Here is a 21,180-nt window from a genome sequence, read left to right on the forward strand (position 1 = left end):
TTATATCCTAGGACCATAGATTCATTTAAGTGTAGGGCTGGAAGGGACCTCAAGAAGTAATCAAGTCCAGTCCCCAGGGCTGAGGTAGGACTAATTAAACCTAGGCCTTCCTTAACAGGTGTGTGGTCCAACTTGTTCTTAAAATCCAATGGTTTGAATTCCACAACCTTCCTTGGAAACAGTGACCCAAAAACCTCTTAATGAGAACTGACACAGGTGTGCAGAGGGGTTACCAGAATCTTCTGATTCTGATATGTATATTCTGTTTAATCAAAGAATGCCATGTGAGGTTCTCAAACAAAAAGTGATATCACATTGGTCCTCAATGTTGTTGTGAAATTATATCCATGTAGTATGTAAAAAATAAGAGCGGCAGAACACAGATCCTGGGCTTCAGAAAAGCAGAGTTTGACTCCCTCAGGGAACTGAAGGGCAGGATCCCCTGGGAGGCTAATATGAGGAGGAAAGGAGTCCAGGAGAGCTGGCTGTATTTTAAAGAAGCCTTATTGAGGGCACAGGAACAAACCAGCCCAATGTGCAGAAAGAATAGTAAATATGGCAGGTGTCCAGCTTGGCTTAACAGAAAAAGGAAGCTTACCAAAAATTTTTATGTTTAAGCTCACAAGAAGTGGAAACTTGGACAGATGACTAGGGAGGAGTGTAAAAATATTGCTCGAGTTTGCAGGGCTGTAATCAGGAAGGCCAAAACACAATTGGAGTTGCAGCTAGCAAGGGATGTGAAGGGTTTCTACAGGTATGTTAGCAACAAGAAAGAGGTCAGGAAAAGTGTGGGACCCTTACTGAATGGGGGAGGCAACCTAGTGACAGATGTGGATAAAGCTGAAGTACTCAATACTCTTTTTTCGTCTCGGTCATCACAGACAAGGTCAACTCCCAGACTGCTGCACTGGGCAGCACAGTATGGGGAGGAGGTGAGCAGCCCTCAATGGTGAAAATAACAGGTTAAGGACTACTTTAGAAAAGCTGGACGTGCACAAGTCCATGGGATGGATCTTATGCATCTGAGGGTGCTGAGGGAGTTGGCAGAGCCATTGGCTATTATCTTTGAAAACTTATGGCAATCAGGGGAGATCCCAGATGATTGGAAAAAGGGAAGGAGGAGAATTTGGGGAATTACAGCCTTACCTCAGTCCCTGGAAAAATCATGGAGCAGGTCTTCAAGGAATCCATTATGAAGAACTTAGAGGAGAGGAAGGTGATCAGGAACAGTCAAGTCATACCTTACCAACCTGATTGCCTTCTATGATAAGATAACAACTGGCTTTGTGGATATGGGAAAAGCAATGGATGTGACATATCTTGACTTTAGCAAAGCTTTTGACATGGTCTCCCACAGTACTCTTGCCAGAAAGTTAGAGTATGGATTGGATGATGGACTATAAGGTGGATAGAAAGCTGGCTAGATCTTCAGGCTCAGTGGGTAGTGATGAATGGCTTGATGTCTAGTTGGCAGCCAGTATCAAGTGTAGTGCCCCAGAGGTCTGTCCTGGGACCTGTTTTGTTCAGCATCTTCATTAATGATCTGGATGATGGGCTGGATTGCACCCTCAGCAAGTTTGTGGATGACATTAAGCTGAGGGGAGATGTAGATATGCTGGAAGGTAGGGATAGGGTCCAGAGTGACCTGGACGGATTGGAGGATTGAGCCAAAAGAAATATGAGGTTCAACAAGGACAAGTGCAGAGTCCTGCACTTAAGATGGAAGAGTCCCTTGCACCGCAACAGACTGGGGACCAACTGGCTAAGCAGCAGTTCTGCAGAAAAGGACCTGGGAATTACAGTGGACGAGAAGCTGAATATGAGTCAAGTGTGCCCTTGTTGCCAAGAAGACTAATGGTATATTGGGCTGCATTAGTAGGAGCATTGCCAGCAGATCGAGGGAAGTGATTATTCCCCTCTATTCAGCACTGGTGAAACTACATCTGGAGTATTGCATCCAGTTTTGGGCCCCCCCCGCTACAGAAAGGATGTGGATAAATTGGAGAGTCCAGCAGAGGGCAGTAAAAATGGTTAGGGGGCTGGAGCACATGACTTACGAGGAGAGACTAAGGCAACTGGGGTTGTTTAATTTGCAGAAGAGAGTGGGGGGGGGGGATCTGATAGCAGCCTTCAACTACCTGAAGGGGGGTTCCAAAGAGGATTGAGCTAGGTTGTTCTTAGTGGTAGTAGAGGACAGAACAAAAAGCAATGGTCTCAAGTTGCAGTGGGGGAGATTTAGGTTGGATATTAAGAAAAAACTTTTTTCACTAGGAGAGTCGTGAAGCACTGGAATGGGTTACCTAGGGAGGTGGTGGAATCTCCATCCTTGGAGGTGTGTAAGGCCTGGCTTGGGATTATTTAGTTGGGGTTGGCCCTGCTTTGAGCAGGAGGTTGGACTAGATGACCTCCTGAAGTCTCTTCCAACCCTAATCTTCTATGATTCTACAATATTATGAAAATATATGTATAGAGTCTGTATCAAGGTGTTAGTCACCAGCAAAGATGAAAAAAGTCTCAAACATTTCTCGTCAGACTGTTTAAATGTAAGTTGAGTATTGTATGTTTCACTGATATGAGTTACCACCGTATTAACAATATTTGGTGCAGGAATTAATTGCAGTAGCTCAGATACTGTGTGGTGAGTATTGATGATAAATATCAGTGTTTTAAAGGTGACTCGTGAAAATACCCCTAAAGTTAATAAGAATACATGTAATTTAATATACAATCCTAGTGAGCATCCTGCTCGTAGTGCTAGTTATTGTGAATCATGGCATAGTTCTTCGCAATGCATCAGGTCATGAGACAAGATAAACCATGTCAGTCCTGATGAATAGAAAGGATGCTTTGTTTTAAATGTAAGCTCTATTAAAGTATAGCTGGCTTCATTGATAGCATATTTCAAAGTTGATGCTCTTTTCAAATGAAAGACCAGGCTTTGTTTAGTGTTTTTAAAAAAGAGGCAAACTTGGTAGCTTTGTTAATTATTGCTACATTTCTTAATGTAATTTCTACTTCATGTCAGTGGTGCAGATGCTACTGTCAACCAGGCTACTTAAATACCATTGGCTGATGCACTTGGAATGACAAAATGAGGTATCAAGCAGGTTAGTCTTCTGCTTCTACACTTGAATTGGAGGTGGATGGTTCTTGTATAGGATTGCTCCTGTCTACTCTGAAGGTACACTTGGAACATATTCCACTGGGGAGGCTGAATGATTCACTCACTTTAAACGTGGAAGAGTTGATAGCTTCTTTCTTTAGCAAGCTGAAGAATGTGATTACTTTTAATGGTACATGTTTGAAAAAAAAGTCTTAGAAATTTCATGGACAAATTTAAAAAAAAATTTTTTTTTTCTGAAATTTTCAATAAAAAGTTTCAAAGAAACTGGAAAAGTTACACTTAATTTTCTTCCGCAACAAAATTGCTTTTCTTTAGTAGAAAAGCCATTTTAATTGACATTTTCATCAAAACGTTTGTTCTTCAATGAGTTCTAGTCTCTAGCTTTGACTCTAAAGTTCTGAGCAATAGCAAATGGAGCAAAGATATTGCTGAATTTGAAAAGGCTGTGCTGCACCTATGGGTAATCATTCTGATCCTAGATGTGCTGAATGGAAAAATGTCACTTAGTAGCTGCCATGTTTCCAAACTGGGGCTCTTGGCCCTGCTTTTTTTTTGTCCTTCTCCAGATTAGCTTTTCCACTAAGTTTTTAATATGCCTTGAAACAAATGTAAAGATAAGTGAAAGTTCACTTAACTTTACTACTGAAATGTTATCTTTACTAAGCACAGTAATTAGAGTATACTTTTAATACTGTACATGTAGTAAGTCAAAAATACACTGGGGAGCACTTCTCCTTTGAAGGGGCAGAAGTATACCGGTATCCTGCATTGTGATTCCAGTCCTTTGTCTATTGAAATGACAGAGCAAGCCTTTAAAATTCAAATCCAAAAATAAAATACCAACAGTCTAATTAAAATTGCTATGGTATCACTTCCTCTGAAAAGATGACAAAAGTACTCCACTGAACAGAAATAATAGGTACAAACGATAACATGGAGAGAGAGATTTTCTAAAGTGAAAAATTGAGTGCAGTGTATTGTTTTATCAGCTAATGACGACTCATCTTCACATGCATTAGTGGCTTTACCCAACACCAGGGCATGCCTCGGTCGCTGGGGTTCAAATTGTGTGAAGTGTGCGGGAAATTGATGCCAAAGAGTGACCCACCCACTTCTTGTTTTGAAGTGCCTCAGCGAGAGTCACCAAAAAGACAAGTGCCATATTTGCAAGGTGTTTCAGCTGAGAACCCTTAAGGATCACAAGCAGACACTCAGAATTCTCCTCATGGAGGAAGCCTTCTATCTGCAATCCAACCCCTGATCGGTGGAGCCTGTGCTGAGCACCGCCGCCTCCATGTGCAGCACGAACTGGCACAAAGAATGGAGGCTAAGGACTCTTGGGACCGACATGGCACCAAACATAAGACTTTTTTTGGCAGACACTAATCTTCATTCCTGGTGCCCCAGAAGAAGGAGGCAGAGGGGGTGCTTTCCCTCTCCTAAGCCTCAGGAGCCAGCAGCAGGGAGGCCTCAGCCCATCCAGCCTGCTTTGGGACCAGTGTCTCCCGGGGGATCGACTCCTGCCCCGCAAGCGGTACAGTCGAGTTTGGCCCACTACTGTTCTCTGGACCATCATTGCCAGGACATTCAACTCTCCTCCACTACGGAGACTTTTGAGGTGGCACAGGACCTTATTCACCTGACGGCTCCGCCTTCTCCAAGGAGAGATGAGGCACCGGTGATAACCCAGTCTCCTATCCCATCTCAGGGCAAGCTGGTGATGTCACACTGCTTCCCATCTCCATGGTGCCACTCCTCTGTGCTGGCTGCCCACGTGGGTCTGCACCAATCCCCAGAGGCCCAGCACCGACAAGTACTGCTCCTCCATGGTCGTCTTTGTCAGAGACCTCAGAGTCTGAGATCAAGTCCTATCACTCAATAGGTCCAGCAGCAGGAGGTCTAGATCTTGGCAACACCTCCAGCCTCCTCCGGTGCCCTGGCCACCTCAGTGGCAACCACCAGCTCAGTGGCCTTTTTGGATTCCCTGGGCCTATCGAACCTAGGGTCAGAGCCAGGCGTTGAGATTCAGGTTGGCATCAGTCATGACAGCATCCTTGGCCCCCTCACAGCAGCTGGCACCAGAGATGATGCCAGTACCTCCACCTGCAGCTCAGGCACCAGTGATATAGCAGCCCAATGAATAGCACGACTCTCTTGGCGCCAAGAACAGTGTCCAAGGCCATCTGCCGGTGCTCTCATCCTAGACCTTCCCAGATGAGGCTGTTGTTGGCACTTAAACAGCCCTGGCCTTGGGGGATAGCAGGGTCGCATAACAGTTGTTGCGCAGGGTGGCCCAGAACATGGGGATCCAGGCAGAGGAACTGGTAGAGGATGCTGATCCCATGGTGGACATCCTTGTCTCCTTTAGGCCCTCGGATATTGCGCGCTCTCTCATCAAGACTATAAATAAGACCACAAAAGCTTTGTGGCAGATGCTGGCCTCTTTGCCCACAACAGCTAAGAGAAATGAGAGACCCTGTGAGGGAATGAAACAGTGATATGAGCATCTCTGTTCTCATCCTCTGCCAGACTCTTTAGTGGTGGATGCCACAAACCAAAGGAAGTGTCAGGGGTTTCAGGAACCCTCCCCTTAAAATCAGGAGGTGAAAAAGGTGGACGTGTTTGGGAGAAAAGTCTGCTCAACCGGTGGTTTACAACTCCGCATTTCAAACCAGCAGGTTATCATTAGTAGGTTCTCCTTTTAACACCTGCGGTGCGATGGCCAAGTTTGCTGAGCTATTACCACCAGACTCCCATTCTGAATTTAATGCCTTGGTGGAGGAAGGCAAACTTTTTTTATTTCTAGGGCCTCCTTGCAGGTGGCCCTTAAAGGTGCCATTGCGGCCACCTGAACCATGGCTACAGAGGTGGCCATGAGATGGTCCTCTTGGCTTTAGGTGTCTGAATTCCCTCGAAGTCCAACAGACCATTCAAGACCTACCCTTTGAAGGTCAAGCCCTAGTCTCTGAAAAGACAGAGGAGACTGCACAGTTTTAACAGACGTGAGGGCCACCCTCAAGTCCCTGGGCATACACACCCCACTACACAGCACAGGCACTTCAGGCTTTACCAGCAAAACCAACAAGACAGTTTCCGGAAGAGGAATGGGGCGGCAGGAAGAGATTGCACCCATCTTCTGGCCAGGGCTCTGGCCACCCCAAGCTGCCTTCCACCTCAAACCGGACTTTTGAAGGTGTGGTCGAAGGTGGCGCACCAGAACAAGAACTGCATCTACCCTTCCTCACTTTTTTGTCCCGACTGTCCCCTTTCTACCATGCATGGTTCCGTATCACTTCAGACTGCTGTGTACTCCGCACGGTAGAGAAGGGATACTCCATCCAGTTCTGTGCCCTCCTGCCCTTCTACCCCTCTTTCCCCATCCCTCTTCAGGGACCCTTCTGTGACGTTCTCCTCTGGGGTTGTCTGGACCAGTGATCTGGTAGGCCACTCAGATCCTTGACTCTGGGAGCCAGCCTTACCCTGCTCCGTTGTGAGAACCCCCACTCCTAGGCTGTTCTGCTCCCAGCTACTTGCAGGTGAATGACACTAGCCAATATCTCTGGTCCAGTTATGCCCGCTGGACACTGCAAGCTTATAAGTTCGTCAAATTAACAAATTGATTTGTACCAGGCTTGTTCTCCCAAGGAGAGTCTCTGACATGCTGCGAACCAAATGCACTGCTTCGGGTAGAATAAACAAACAGATTTATTAACTATAAAGGTAGATTTAAGTGATAAGTCAGAGCATAATCAGTCAGATTTGGTCAAATGAAATAAAAGCAAAACGCATTCTAAGCTGATCTTAACGCTTTCAATGTCCTTAAAAACTTAGGTGCATCTCACCACAGGCTAGCTCTTCAGCCAGGCTCTCCCCTTTGATCAGTGGTTCAGTCGCTTGGTGGTGTCTGTAGATGTAGGTGGAAGAGAGAGAGAGTGACAAAATGTCTCCCTTTTATCATGTCCTTTCTTTCCTCTTGGCTTTGCCCCCTCCTCCCTCTTCAGAGTCAGGTGAGCATTACCTCATCACAGTCCCAAACTGCCCAAAGGAAGGGGATGACTCCCTTGAGGGACTAACAGATTCTTTTGTTGCTGCCTAAGCCAGTGTCCATTGTTCCTGTGAGGCTGGGTTTGTCCTATCCATGCCCTGACAAGGTGTGAACTGTCTCTCTGTTCTTGGAGATTTTTGCATGGGCTTGCTTTAAGCTATGAGGATACATTTTCAGCCTCATAACTAATATATATAATGTGAAATTATAACCTTACTATAACATTACTGTAACAATTACTATAATATCCCTATAACAACCATGCTCAGTGCATTTATGAGCCTTCTGAAGACCCCCCACATGACAAACTTTGCATTGGATACCACACAATGATTTTTATAAAGATGAACATGGGGGTGGCGGGTGTTCCTCCCTTCCCCCCCCCCGCCCAAGGTACAGAGCATCACACCCTCTCACAAGCTACTCCTTATATAGCACTTGCCCTTCTCCTGAGGAACCTCTTCCACTGCCCCTAGCAAAAGGAGCAAGAGTTTCTATTCCCAGTATTTCTTAATACCCAAAGGCAGGTTCTAGATCTGCGAGAACTCAAGAAGTTTGACATGAAGGATGGGTACTTTCACATAGCAATAACTGTCCCACAGAAAATACCTCAGGGTTGTAGTGAACATCACCCACTACCAGTTCAGTCCCCCCATTTGGCCTGTCGGCGGCACCTCTAGTGTTCACCAAGTGCATGGCAGTCGTAGCTGCGTTCCTGCGCAGGCGGCAGTTACAGGTGTTCCCATACCTCAACAACTGGCTCTTCAAGGGCCATTCCAGGTCTCAAGTGGAGGCACAAATCAGCTTCATGAGAATGACGTTTGAACTGGGCCTTCTTCTGAACGAGGGGAAATCAATGCTATCCCTGGTTCAGAGGATAGTTTATAGGGGCAGTACTGGACTTTGATACAAGTCAGGGCATACCTCCCGGAAGCAAGGTTTCAGTCTCTTGGCGACATCATACGAGGTCTCAGGCAGCTCTCCATCACCACTGTAAGAAATTGCCTGAAACACATGGTGGCTTCTACCTACATAATATAGCATGTTAGACTCAGACTGTGACTCTTCAGTCATGGCTAGTGTTAGTGTATCGGCCAGTCTGGGACAGCTTGGACAAGACCGTAACCCTGCATCTTCCAGTACTCGTCTCCCTCCTGGGATGGCTTGACCCACAGGTAGTATGTGCAGGGGTCCTCTTTACCAGCCCCTAGCAGTCTCTCTCGGTAATGATGAATGCATCAGCTTTGGGCTGGGAAGCACATTTGGGAGACCTCAGGACACAAGACCTCTGGTCTCAGGCGGAACTCGCTGTCCACATCCATGTCAGAGAGCAGAGAGATGTATATCAGTTATGACAGACAACACCATGGCAATGTTTTACATCAACAAATGGGGTGCATGCGTCTCTCCCTAGTGCCAGGAAGCCCTCATGCTGTGGGACTTGTATAGAGCATTCGATACATCTTCAAGTATTGTACCTCCCTGAAATGCAAAACGTGTTGGCAGACTATCTCAGCAGGTTGTTCCACAGCCGTGAGTGGTCTCTTTGTCTGGACTTTGCAAACTCAATCTTATATCAGTGGGGTTTTCCCAGGATAGACTTGTTCGCCCTGCAATGCAACAGGAAGGGCCAGCAGTTTTTTGCTCCTTCCTAAATCACAGCCTGGGCTCTATCGTGGACATGTAGCCTCCCCATGAGGCTATTTCCTATCCCTGTTTCTGCTTATCCGTCTCGTTCACAAGTGCTCCTCAAGATACAGAAAGAACAAGCTTCAGTGATATTGATAGCCCCAGCCTGGCCCCCACCAGCATTGGTGCATATTACTCCTGGAAATGTCCGTGGAAGCTCCAGTCACCTTCTGCTCTTGCCTGACTTACTAACTCAGAATTATGATCATCTCCAGCACCTGAACCTCAAGTCACTGCACCTTACAGCATGGAAGCTCCATGGCTGAACCCGATGGAGCTCTCTCTTGCTCGGACCCGGTTAGACAAGTCCACCTTCTCAGTAGAAAGCTCTCCACCAGGGCTACATACCTTGCTGTGCCGACCAGATTGAAAATCTCTTCCACTTGGCATCATTTGTACCCAATGCTCACCTCAGTCTATGTAAGTGGCCGCCTTCTCTACGTTCCATCCAGGCTCAGAGGGCCGGTCAGTCTTCGTCACTCCGTGCTCAGCCATTTCCTCAAAGGTCTCAACAGACTACCTGCAAGTCAGGCAGCCGGTCCCAGCCTGGGACCTCAACCTGATCCTCTCCAGACTGACAGTGCCGCCTTTTGAACCGCTAGTGATGTGCTCCCTGCTCTACCTCTTGTACAGGGTGGCGTTTCTGGTGGTAGTGATCTCTGCCAAGAGGGTGTCTGAGCTCAAGGCCCCAACATCAGAGCCACCTTACACAGTGTTCTCAGGCCACATCCAGCTTTCCTCCCAAAGGTTGTATCACAGTTTTACATCAACCAGGACATCTTCCTCCAGTATTCTATCCTAAGCCGCACTTGAGCAACAGAGAGCAGAAGCTTCACTCTTTGGATGTCTGCAGAGCTCTAGCCTTTTATATCGAAAGAACAAAACCTTTCTGGAAATCCATTCTACTGTTTTGTGGCTCTGGTGGACAGATTGAAGGGTCTTCCAGGCCCTTCTCAACGAACTTTATTGTGGATCACATCCAGCGTTTGAGAGTGCTACAACCTGGCAGGGGTGCCAGCCCCTCCGCTCACTGCACGTTCCACCAGGGTGCGGTCCTTTTCAGCGGCTTTCCTGGCTCAGGTTCCGGCTCAGGAAATATGCAGGGCAGGGAGTCGGGGACATGGTTCTCCATACATGCTTTCACCGCACTTTTATGCAGTTACCCAGTAGGCCAGAGACGATGCAGCCTTTGGTAGAGTGGTACACCAATCATTGATGCCTCCTGAACTTGGGCTTGTGATTCACCTGATTTGGAATTGGCATGAACAAGAACTCAAAGGAAAAAATGGTTACTCACCTTCTCATAACTGTTCTTTGAGATGTTGTATTTATGTCCATTTCAATACCCTCCCTCCTACCTCTGTCAGTCAGAGTATCCAGCAAAAAGGAACTGTGGGAGGGGATGGGGGGCAGGGCCAGCTTTAGGCCAATTCTCCTGAATCAAGTCCCGCCCCTAAGAGGGCCCCGTGCCCAAGCCCCAGTACTGTGTACCGGCAAGAGCCGATGTGCTGTACCGGGGTGGCCTGGCTTCTCCAGGGGGCAATTTAAAGGGCCTAGGGCTCCCAGCAGGGGCTGGAGCACCAGACCCTTTAAATTGCCACCAGAGCCTCACTGCTGGAGCCCTGGGATAGGGCTGCAGGGCTATTTAAAAAGTCTGGGGCTTCCATTGCTTCTACCACCTGGCCCTTTAAATAGCCACTGGAGCCTGACCACTTCCCCAGGGTTCCCAGCTATTTAAAGGGCCAGGGGAAGCAGGGGAGCCCTGGGCCCTTTAAATAGCCCCCGAGCCCCTGCTGCTACCCTGGTGGAGGAGGGGGCACTCACTGTACAGGGTGGGCTGTACCCCCTGTACCTGCACCCCCTGCCCTGCCTGCACCAGCCCCTGTCTGCAGCGAGCCCTGCACCCCCTGCCTTGTCTCCAGCCAACCCCTGCCACACCCCCCTGCCTGAAGCCAGCCAGTCCCGCACTCCTCTGTCTCCAGCCCTGCCAACCCATGCTGCTGTCCCAACCCCCTCCCCGCCGCAGCCCTGCCTGAAGTCAGACAGCCCCACACCCCTGCCCTGCATGCACCAGATCCTACCTCTAGTCAGCCCCTGCCCTGCCCTGTCTCCAGCCAGCCCCATGTCCACTGGTGCCTTGCAGTTCCCAGGGCAATAACCCTGCACACCTGCTTCAATGGGGTGGGGGCAAGGAGCAGCTGGGACCCACACATGTGCACACCATTAGGGTGACCAGACAGCAAGTGTGAAAAATTGGGACGGGGGTCGGAGGTAATAGGATCCTATATAAGAAAAAGACCCAAAAATCAGGACTGTCCCTATAAAATGGGACATCTGGTCACCGTAGCACACCCCAAGGGAGTAGGGGGAACCACACGTGTGAAATGAAGCTCATTTCTAGTTCAGGCCTATCTTTTTAAAAAAGAACTTTATGTAGGGTTAACATACACCTGTATTTTCTTGGACATTTCCGGCTTTTTGATTCTTAAATCGCCACCTGGGAGGAATTTTTAAAATTTAAAATACGAACATATGGTAAGCCTATTGGTACAAAAAATACATACTGTGGCACATCCCTTAAATCAGAACTTTTTATAGGGAACTGGTTGCTAAGAAATGAAAGGCTTTTTTTAACCCTTTTTAAAAGTCATCCCTGCTGGGGCCCCGCCGAAAATGTTCGAGTTGGGCCCTCCACTTCTGGCCCTGATGGGGGCGGGGGGTTCGAGTTGGCAGGGCCTTGGCGTGGACATGAACAACACATCTCAAAAAAACGATTACGCCAAGTTGAGTAACCGTTTTATCTTGATGCTTGTTGAAACTGGCAGGTTTCCTACACTCTGAATTTACTCGCAGAATATATGAAACACAACTGTTTTTCTGTTTGTGTTAGATGGATTGCTGTGCATCTGTCTTTTTTTTTTTTTTTTTTTTTTTATCTAAACTGAAGATTTGATTTGCTGCTGGGGGCCCTGGGTAGCTTCATGAAGGATACTCTAGAAAACTGTTATGCTTTTGAATTTAAGGGTACTTGGTATTTTTACTAAAATTTGCCAGAAAGCAAATATGGACAAGACACAGACATTGAACATATGCTTGTAAGTAATTACCATTACTTCCTGTTTTTCCTCTCGCTAGATTGACCTTAAAGTGATTCTTGAGATGCTCATTCTGCCCCTCCAGAGGCTGATTATTGCCTGTCAGATGCAATAAGACACCTTTTTTACAGTCCTCTAGATAATGCTTCCACTTGAAGACAACGGTTTTTACCTTTTAGTGAAAACTGTGTAGTTATTAACAAGAAACAGATGCTCTTAACTAACTCTCCTAGCTCTATTTCATGGGTAGTAGTACTTCATCACTCTCTCTCATTCAGACTGTTATGCGTGACCCAATAACTCCATAAGCAGCACTGCTTGTTGACATTGTCATTTCGGACGTGTATTTGATGTTGATAAGAAATGCAGTCCTGTAAGTCCAAAGCAATACTGATACACCATTTCATAAGAAATACAAGTACAATAGCTGACTTCTTGTTGCTCTGATATGCTAACACCAGCTTCAATGCCTGCTATAAAATCAACCGTTTATAAGACAGACACCACCATTTTTATAATAGTTTAATTGAAATACTTCAAATACAATAAAAGGTTTCTGTAACTCTTCCAGGTAATGAGATCCATATGACTGCACAAATATTACTGGTAGAAACTGTTTTTGTCTGGTGCTTCAAAGAACAAGTTTTTTCTGTTAGCCACATCCACTGTTGTGGTGTTTATGGTGGTAGTATAGTAACTCCTAAAGGTCCCCACTGAGATCGTGATCTCATTGTTCTTGACCTTTTGCAGATGCATAAGAGATGCAGTCACTAAGCTAACAGCTTGCGTTCTAAATAGACGAGAGAGAATATATCTTACTCTGTCTTGTTTCACAGATGAAATGACTTGTCCAGAGTCTCACAGGAGGTGTGTCAGAGCAGTGATTTGTACAGGCCATGAGTTTAAGTCCAGTGCATTAACCATAAGATCATCCTTATTCTCTAACAAACCACAGAAGGAACTTTGCTTTTTAGTACTAACATGGTGCAAAAGTTGTTCTTCAAAATGTTTAGACAATAATGTTTTTGCTTCAGTGTGAATAATTTTAGTGATTTACTTTTAGCCATTAAACTTGCCTATAACATCACTTCACTGTTTTGGACGTTCCTGTTTCTCAAATAATTCTGTCCTTTTTAAGATTTACCTTGATATGTTCAGGTTTTTAACAGATGCAAATACTTACTCTTATACCATACAAAATTACCAAAAAGGGACCTTGCATAGTTAAGGACTCAGAAAATGGATTATATGCCCCATACAGAGTGGCAGCATGGGCGGCAAGTTCTCTGGGCCCATGGTGCCTGGGCACCAGGAATATTCCTGGTCCGGGGCCCAGCTCCAGCAGTGTTTTGAGACCAGGTCTCTCACTCTGCCCTGTCTCCCACACACGGGTGCTCCCCCTGCATGTCCCACCCACCACTGGCAGTGCAGCGGAGGTAAGAAGCTTCCTGCCTGCTTGCTTGACATGGCTGTCCGACCCTCCCTGCAGCCCCTGGGCAGGGTGGGTCTGTGTCTAGTGTGCTGCTGCTGCCCTAAGTGCCCTTGCGGCCAATAGAAAGCTGCAGGGGCAGTGCCTGGCATGCAGCATGTAGCAAGTAGCATGCAGAGGGCCCCCCCAGTCCATCCAGGCTAGGAGCCCCAGGTAAGCGCCACATCTTCCCCCCCCCTCCCTTCCAGAGCCTGCACCCCCTTCTTCTGCACCCTCTCCTGCACCCCTCAACCCCTCCTGCACCCCAGACCTTGCCCCAGCCCAGAGCCTACACCAAAAGTGTCCCAAAGCCTGCACCCCCTTCCCCAGCCCAGAGACTGCACCCAAACTGCCTGCCAGAGCCTGCACCCCAATCCCCTTCCCCAGCCCAGGGCTTGCACCCCAGACCACTTCTCCTCACCCAAACTCCCTCCCAGAGCCTTTGGTAGGGGGAGGGGCGCGCAACGCAAGTTTTCATGTGCGGGTTCTGGGCACCACCAACATTTCTACAAACCTGCCGCCCCTGAGTGGCACATAGTGCTAAAATATACATAGGCTTGGTGTCTTGGATTTAGAAAAAAGTGTAGTATTTGGTGTTTGAGAAATATGTATTCATGTAACTGAAAGTTCCTGTAAGGGAACACCAGCAGAGAGCAGCATGCTTTTGTCTAGGTAGAAAATTGACACTTGTACCTCCTCAAAGAATTGAGTTTATTGGGGTCCTTCTAGAGTCTGAGTTCAAGAACACTTCTGCAGAATGAACTATGACAATTCATGGCCTATGTCTGATTCTGTGGTATCAATCTTAACCATGGTTGTGTATGCGTCAGGTTGTTGGACATTATGGCTGAATGCATGTACATTATCTAGCATATCAGACTATGCCTTTGTCCTCTTCAGATGTGGCTGAAGTTAATTCTGTTATCCAGGTTGTCATTTGTTGGACAGGCTAGTCTGAGTGCTTCCAGCAATCCTGGACTCCTTACTGTGGTAGGCAGCTGAATGTAATGCATGCCAGGGCCTTCCATTTGCTTGTTCCTCACTAACCAGGACTATAGTCACTGATGCCTTTTCAATAGGCCAGGGAACGCATCTAAGGACATTGGAAATTCAGGGCTTGTGGTCAGAACAGGAAGCTTCCCTGCATATCAACATCCTGGAACTTCAAGCTATTTATGATGTCTGCTGAGCCTTTCGGGATCACATCAAGGACTCAGTAGTTCACATGCTTGCCAACAGCGCTGCCACAATATACTGTGTGTGGAAGCAGGGAGGTGCTTGCTCCAGCCATCCTTGTCAGGAGGTGAGGAAACTTTTGGCTGCTCTGCATCAAGGAGAGCATTATTCCTACAGCCACTCACTTATCTGGGGCTCACAATCTCCTGGCTGATCACCTTGGCAGGAACTTTTCACAGAATCAGTAAGTGATACCTGAAGTCCAGTGTGCTGAAGTCCATATTTGCAGAATGAGGCCTTCTAACCAGCTATCTGTTTGTGACAAGAGACAACCGGAAGTACAGTCACTTTTTGCTGTCAAGTGGGTCTCAGTCAGAGCTCCTAGACCAAAGCCTTGCATCTCAATTGGGGTTTGGCTCTGACGTATGCCTTTTCCCCCTGATTCCAATCATCCCACAAGCCGTTCTCAGACTGAAGTTGGATCATGCCAAACTGATCCTCATTTACTGCTGGGAGAATTCTGTGCCACTGCACATGCACAGCATTCATTTCTTGCGTGGATTTCTTTGCTTGCCTGCAGAAAAATGACTGACTTTCTGATGAGGAAGCAAAAGGAAGCTGCAAAAACAGTCATGCGCCCCCTCCCCAGCAGTGTGGGTGTCATTTTTCAGGCACCCAGCGCAACCAGCATAGAAGTAAATCACTGAGCAGGGCAGGGCTGGAGACACCTCTGATGGTGCCAGGTCAGACCCACCCCCCCGTCTGCCCAACCCTCATGCATCTGGACCCCCGCAGACCTCTCTGCTGAGCCTCACCTCTCCTTCCCTCAGAACCCCCCGGAGGCCCCACCCCATCTTATGGTGGCTCATACCCTGTGCTGGGTTCAGTTGCTAGTCCCAGCTGGGCTGGGGGTGGGGAAGGAGTGCCATTCCCCTGCAGAGAGCAACTGGGGCAGACACATCCCTGGAAACTACTCCTGGCTCCGCCCTCCCCCCTGCCCCCCAACATGGACCTCTGGGGCAGGCCTGGCCCTTATGCTGTGTCAGGGTTGGGTGCAGCCTCACAGCCAAGCCTGTGTCCCAGGAGGGTGAGGAGCTGCATGCAGGGTGATCTCCCACCTCCATGCAGCCAGTGGCCCGTGCTCCCCGCTGCCATGCTGGAGCCTCCACGTTTATTTATTGACCAATAAAATTTTGCAGAATTTTGCAGATGGACCATTGGTTTGACCCAATATCGTTGTTCTTATGTACTGCATTAGACAATTTGAGGCAGTTCAGACCTTGCCTCCAGAGATTCTGGGCCCATTTAACAAGAGCCCAAGCAATGTTGATAGCGTTCTTCAGTGATGTGTTGATACTGGATGTTTGTAGGGCTGCTTCTTGGCCCACTAGACCTACTTCTTCTTAATCATATTAGTTTGCTTGCTTGCTACTTCAGAATAAGAGGAAGTGTCAGTCTGTGTAGAGAGCAGTGTCAATGCAGCAGTCAGCAAGAGGAAGAGAAGGTGCCTTACAATATAAGTGTAGGTTAGCATAGCTTTAGCTGTATACAACGCATAGTAGTACTATGATCACAGTGAGAAATCATTCATTATTGATCTTAAAAGCACTTCATGTCTTATCAAGTGCTTAAATAGCTAAACTGAACAATAAGGAAAGCAGCAGAAGGTATTTTTTACAGAAAACTACTTGGCTATTTTGCTGCTATTACAGAGGTCATACACGCTAAAGATTGCTTTGCTTTCCATACAGCCTATGTTATAATTAAGTTATCATATTTGACGTTAAGTTTCCAGGATACATTTGATGTAATAATGATGCTGGCAGACAATGTGCCAGCTCTTGAAAAGGCCCTCCCTCTTTTATGAACTATTTCTGGTTTATAGAAATGTTCGGTTATTTTTTGAGGGCTCAACTTGAGACCTCTAGCACTTGACTCTTCCCCCCCGCCCCAGTTTCCTCTTCCAAGAGATGCTGACATCGTGTACTCTGTGGTGTCAACTGGAGTTGTGGGTGCTGAGCCCCTCTGAAGAATACTGGTTTTTGCATATTGAGCAGGATACTAAAATGGTTCACCCAAAATTAGTGGACAGACTTGAAAATGTCATTTACTTAAGTTAAATTAGTAGAATACTTGCTGTCTGCTTTACAGAGCCATTGCTATAAAGCACCTCCAGTCAAAAGGTGTTATATAAGTGCTAACTACAACTTGTATTTTAAGTATAACTCAGATGAAAATATTGCTTGTCAACCCTTTTGCCTTCAAATATTTGAACTACAGTAGCTTCTATTAGCTTGTCTTTTATGCATAATCTTTATTCCCTGTTACCAGAATCATAAAGCTTTAGATTGAGACAATTCTCCATCTTAACACTCAAAGACTTGCAAAGGATTCATTGGTCTATTTCATAAGTTTACGAAACACTACATTTAAACTGTATTAACTTCAAAATTACAAAATAGAGTATTACAGATATATATATTTTTAAAGACATTATGACTTACAAACATTTCTCGTGTCTTACAGGCAAAACTTTAAGGAAATATTCCCAGAATTTATCTGTTTTTTCTCTTGTAAAAAGAAATGTGTTAGCTGTATTTCATCATCAACAACAACAACAACAACAACCTGGTAAGTAGCAGTTAGCATTTACATTACACACCATGAATACTTATTTCTATAATGTCATAGGTATGCATAGAATTTCATTGAGCCATAATTGGTTACAGCTAAGATCAGTGTTGATGCCTCTACACTTGGGAAACAACAGATACCTCACTTCCCTTTTTCAAATAGGGGAGACTGAAAACTCTTACAAGGAAGAGTTCATTTTTGAGTTTCTTGTCTGTTTTAATCTGTTTGAATTTCTCTTTCTCTCTCTTTTTCTCTCTCTCTTAACATCTTTACTTAATTTTCCTTCCAAAGACTTCTTGTCATGCTTATCCTCTTTCTGGTCACAAAGCATCTTTTTTTTAACTTCCTCTCTTCAACTGCACAAGGCTGAAGGCTCAGCTTTTGTAGTACTCTTAGCTCCTACCTGCAGCATAAGTTGCAATGATTGGTCCTGAACTCCACTCTTTTTCATATGTATGTAAACCACCCTGCCAGTCCCTCATTCTGATTGTGTCTTGGCCAGAGTTACTTCTCCATGATGTTACGGACACCTATACTCTAAGTGTACAATTTTATTTCTGTGATGAGAAGTTGCACATGCAATATATAGCTTTCAGTGGAAGAAGTAGTGATCACAACATTCACATGAGGTTTTGAGTATCGGATAACTTCTTAATCCCAAAATTATTGTAGCCATGTGTCTTAAAATTTATTTTAAGATACATATTTGACATAATGACTGCATGGGTTTTTTTTCCTCCATTTCAGTGACATTAATACAACTATTTTAAAAAAATGGAGTTAAGCAGTCATAGAGATCCTTTTTCCTATTTGTTGGTGTGAAGGGAGTCATGTGGGCCTGTTTTTACTGATCTCACATTTTAACTCTATTTTAAAATATATTTTTGGTTCTTATATCTAGTCTTGTAGCACTAACTAAAATAAGTCATACTGCATATATGCTCTTCACTTTTGGTGTATTCTGGTGCATCCAATATTTCTCTAGTCACCACCACTGCTTCATGCCACTTTCACTATGCCTTTCTCAGTAACATAAATAATTTTTGATCTTTCTTTAATTTACATTGTAATTTCTAATATGTATTCCCCTTCCTGTTAATTTCAAATTGCCAGTGTGTTGCTGGCCAACTAGCAATATTACCATAATACTTACAAGAGAAAAAAGAGACTTAATTCCACTGGAGTAGTTGGGAGTGGAGGAGATAGAAGAAACATCACTAGGGGCTGGTCTACACTACGGGGGAAAATCGATCTTAGATACGCAACTTCAGCTATGTGAATAAAGTAGCTGAAGTCAAAGTATCTAAGATCAAATTACTCACCGTCCTCACTGCGCAGGATCGATGTCCGCGGCTCCCCCTGTCGATTCCGCAACTCTGTTCGGGTTGGTGGAGTTACGAAATCGATATAAGCGTGTTCGGGGATCGATATATTGCATCTAGATGAGACGCGATATATTGATCCCCGAGCAATCGATTGCTACCCGCCGATACGGAGGGTAGTGAAGACGTACCCTAGGTTTTCTTACAAATAGTGTCCAAATAGTGCACTGGATTTCAGTATGTGCATTTATCTTAAAGTAAAATTCAAATGTTTGGACATATATAATGTGAAGAATTGAAATTTAATCTTGCTCTACTGCATTTGAGTACTCTCCAAAGTAGAATCACATTTTGAGCAACATGCATTATTAGTGAATATTTATTTCAATCATTTGTTTGTTTAAAATGGCCATTGTCCATGCTGGTAAATCCAAAATGTAATATTACATTTTATTAGAAATTGAGATGTTTTAGTTTTAGATCTCAGTTTTGATCTAATTTACTTAGGTTTTTTAAAAGTTTCTTGATTATTTTGAAAGTAAAGCCTGTTTTATCCTGGGAAAGATGCTGGAGTCTCTTTTTATGAAGTGTTTTTTTTATAAACACTTTTGTGCCTCACTTGCGCAGTGGTGCTGGGATTTTCAAAACCACAGGAGGGAGCTAAATGCCCAAATCCCATTGAAATTCAATAGCATTTGTGCATTTAGCTCCCTTAATCTTATTTGGAAAGTCCCAGCCTATGTGTACAGTATGCATGCATACTTTATGCCTGCATACTTTATAGAGTGTGAGAAGATGCATTTACTTTGAATTCACAATGTTTGTTTAGATATTTTTAAAAAAAAAAACCTGAGTCATGGGACATCTGATTTTTCTCTGATTCAGTTATTTTCCTTTAAGTTTTAGCTGCTTCTAAATATGTAGTCTGGGCATTACAGCTCACTTCTAGCTTACTAGAAAACTGGAATTAAGCCATTATTTTCCCTTTATGCATTCACAGGGGAAACTTTGCTTTGTGGAAGTTCATCTAATAGATATTTTATAAATGAGTACTGTGTGTTAATACACCCCTACCTTGATATAACGTGACCCGGTATAACACAAATTTGAATATAATGCGGAAAAGCTGTGCTCTGGCGGAGGGGTGGAGGTGGGGCTGTGCACTCTGGTGGAGGCTGTGCACTCCGGTGGATCAAAGCAAGTTCAGTATGATGTGGTTTCACCTATAACACAGTAAGATTTTTGGCTCCCAAGGACAGCATTATATCAAGGTAGAGGTGTAGTTAGAAAATATAAAAGCTATTAATAGTATATGAAAATATCTTATGATATGGATGAGACAAAAACACTTCAAAATTTACAGACGGTTGATATCTGTGACTAACTTAAGTTTAGTGTAATTTGTAGAGGGTGGATAGCTGAAGCCACAATTTAAAAAATATAGAAATTTTTCTAAGACTTTTTTCAGTCCTATAGACTTCATGTGTAGCTCAAAATCTTGAGAATTGTATCCTTTTTAAAGGATAAGCTTTGATACTTCTCTATTTTTTTTATTTTTTGTATTTGCAGCTCAGACATGAGCAGTGCCAGTAACTCGCTGGCACGTGAATTTTTGATAGATGTCAATCGTCTCTGCAATGCTGTGGTCCAGAGGGCTGAAGCCAGGGAGGAGGAAGAGGAGGAAACTCACATGGCAGCACTTGGACAATACCTTGTTCAGGGTCGAGGTTTTACTTTGCTTACTACGCTCAATTCCAACATGGATCAGGTAATGGTTTTCATAGCTTTGAGTGACTTGTAGATTATATTTGCATTACAGCAGTTTGCACTTCTGCTGTTGTGTTTTGAAGAAAATATGTTTGTGGCAGGATGTGCCTCTTTTATAGGCTTTTTTGTTTGTATTTTCCCTTTGAGATTCTGTACTTTCTTCTTCTGGGTTTTCTTGCTTTGCATGGTAGTGTGTGAATGAGCATGATTAAAAAGGAAGTGTAAGACAGCACCTGTGTGTACATTTGCAATATGCAACTCTTGGGATTTGGGAATTTTTTTTTTAAATTAGCCTTTTAATTTTGAGTAGCATTCAGAAAACCTTGTGTATCTGGATTACACACAGTTGTTCTTTGGCATAGGAAAACATAATTTTTAACAAGAATTCGATATCGGTCTAGAGCATGAATGTTACTTCTTTGCCAGGCTAAATATTTCTTGTCCATTAAAACAAATGGAAATACAGTACAATTATTTCTATGTAAGAAGAAAGTGTGAAAGACAGTAAACTTTGTTTTGTTTGATAGTAGCAGCTTTCTTTCTATCCTTACTGGAAAAAGGACAAATGGATAAATGCATGCTCCTTTAAAACACTAGCTAGATTCACTGACATGGTGGCCTTCCAGGGTCTGTGTTAAGATCAGACTGCAGTACTGGGGCTAGAATTTGTAGTTGGGGTGCAGGCCTAAAAGAGATGCTATACAGTGCAGTATTGGAAGTCTCCTCCTCACTGTTCAGAGACTACAATACTAGAACTTGTTGGAAAATGGTGTCCCCACCACCATATAAAATGTCAGCAAAACCAACAAACTTTTTTTTTTTTTCACTCAGAATTTTTAGCAAGGGATTTTGACTTTCCC

The 21,180-nt window shown here is 44.8% G+C and overlaps 1 protein-coding gene across 8 annotated transcripts in view; it reads left to right on the forward strand.

Moving 5' to 3' along the window:
* The window catches only part of LYST (lysosomal trafficking regulator), a 180,373-nt gene that overhangs the window by 23,518 nt on the left and 135,675 nt on the right, over nt 1-21,180 (forward strand). For 7 of the 8 annotated variants that reach the window (XM_050950350.1, XM_050950358.1, XM_050950357.1 and 4 more), the window contains 2 exons: nt 17,124-17,228; nt 20,123-20,321. In XM_050950350.1, the coding sequence (XP_050806307.1) occupies nt 20,130-20,321 (192 nt within the window). In that variant the 5' untranslated portion in view covers nt 17,124-17,228; nt 20,123-20,129. Of the gene's footprint in view, nt 1-15,240; nt 15,293-17,123; nt 17,229-20,122; nt 20,322-21,180 lie in introns of those variants that run through there. The other variant, XM_050950356.1, reaches the window with a different exon arrangement.

Source organism: Gopherus flavomarginatus, chromosome 4 (genome assembly GCF_025201925.1).
Source record: "Gopherus flavomarginatus isolate rGopFla2 chromosome 4, rGopFla2.mat.asm, whole genome shotgun sequence".
Classification (NCBI taxonomy): domain Eukaryota; kingdom Metazoa; phylum Chordata; order Testudines; family Testudinidae; genus Gopherus; species Gopherus flavomarginatus.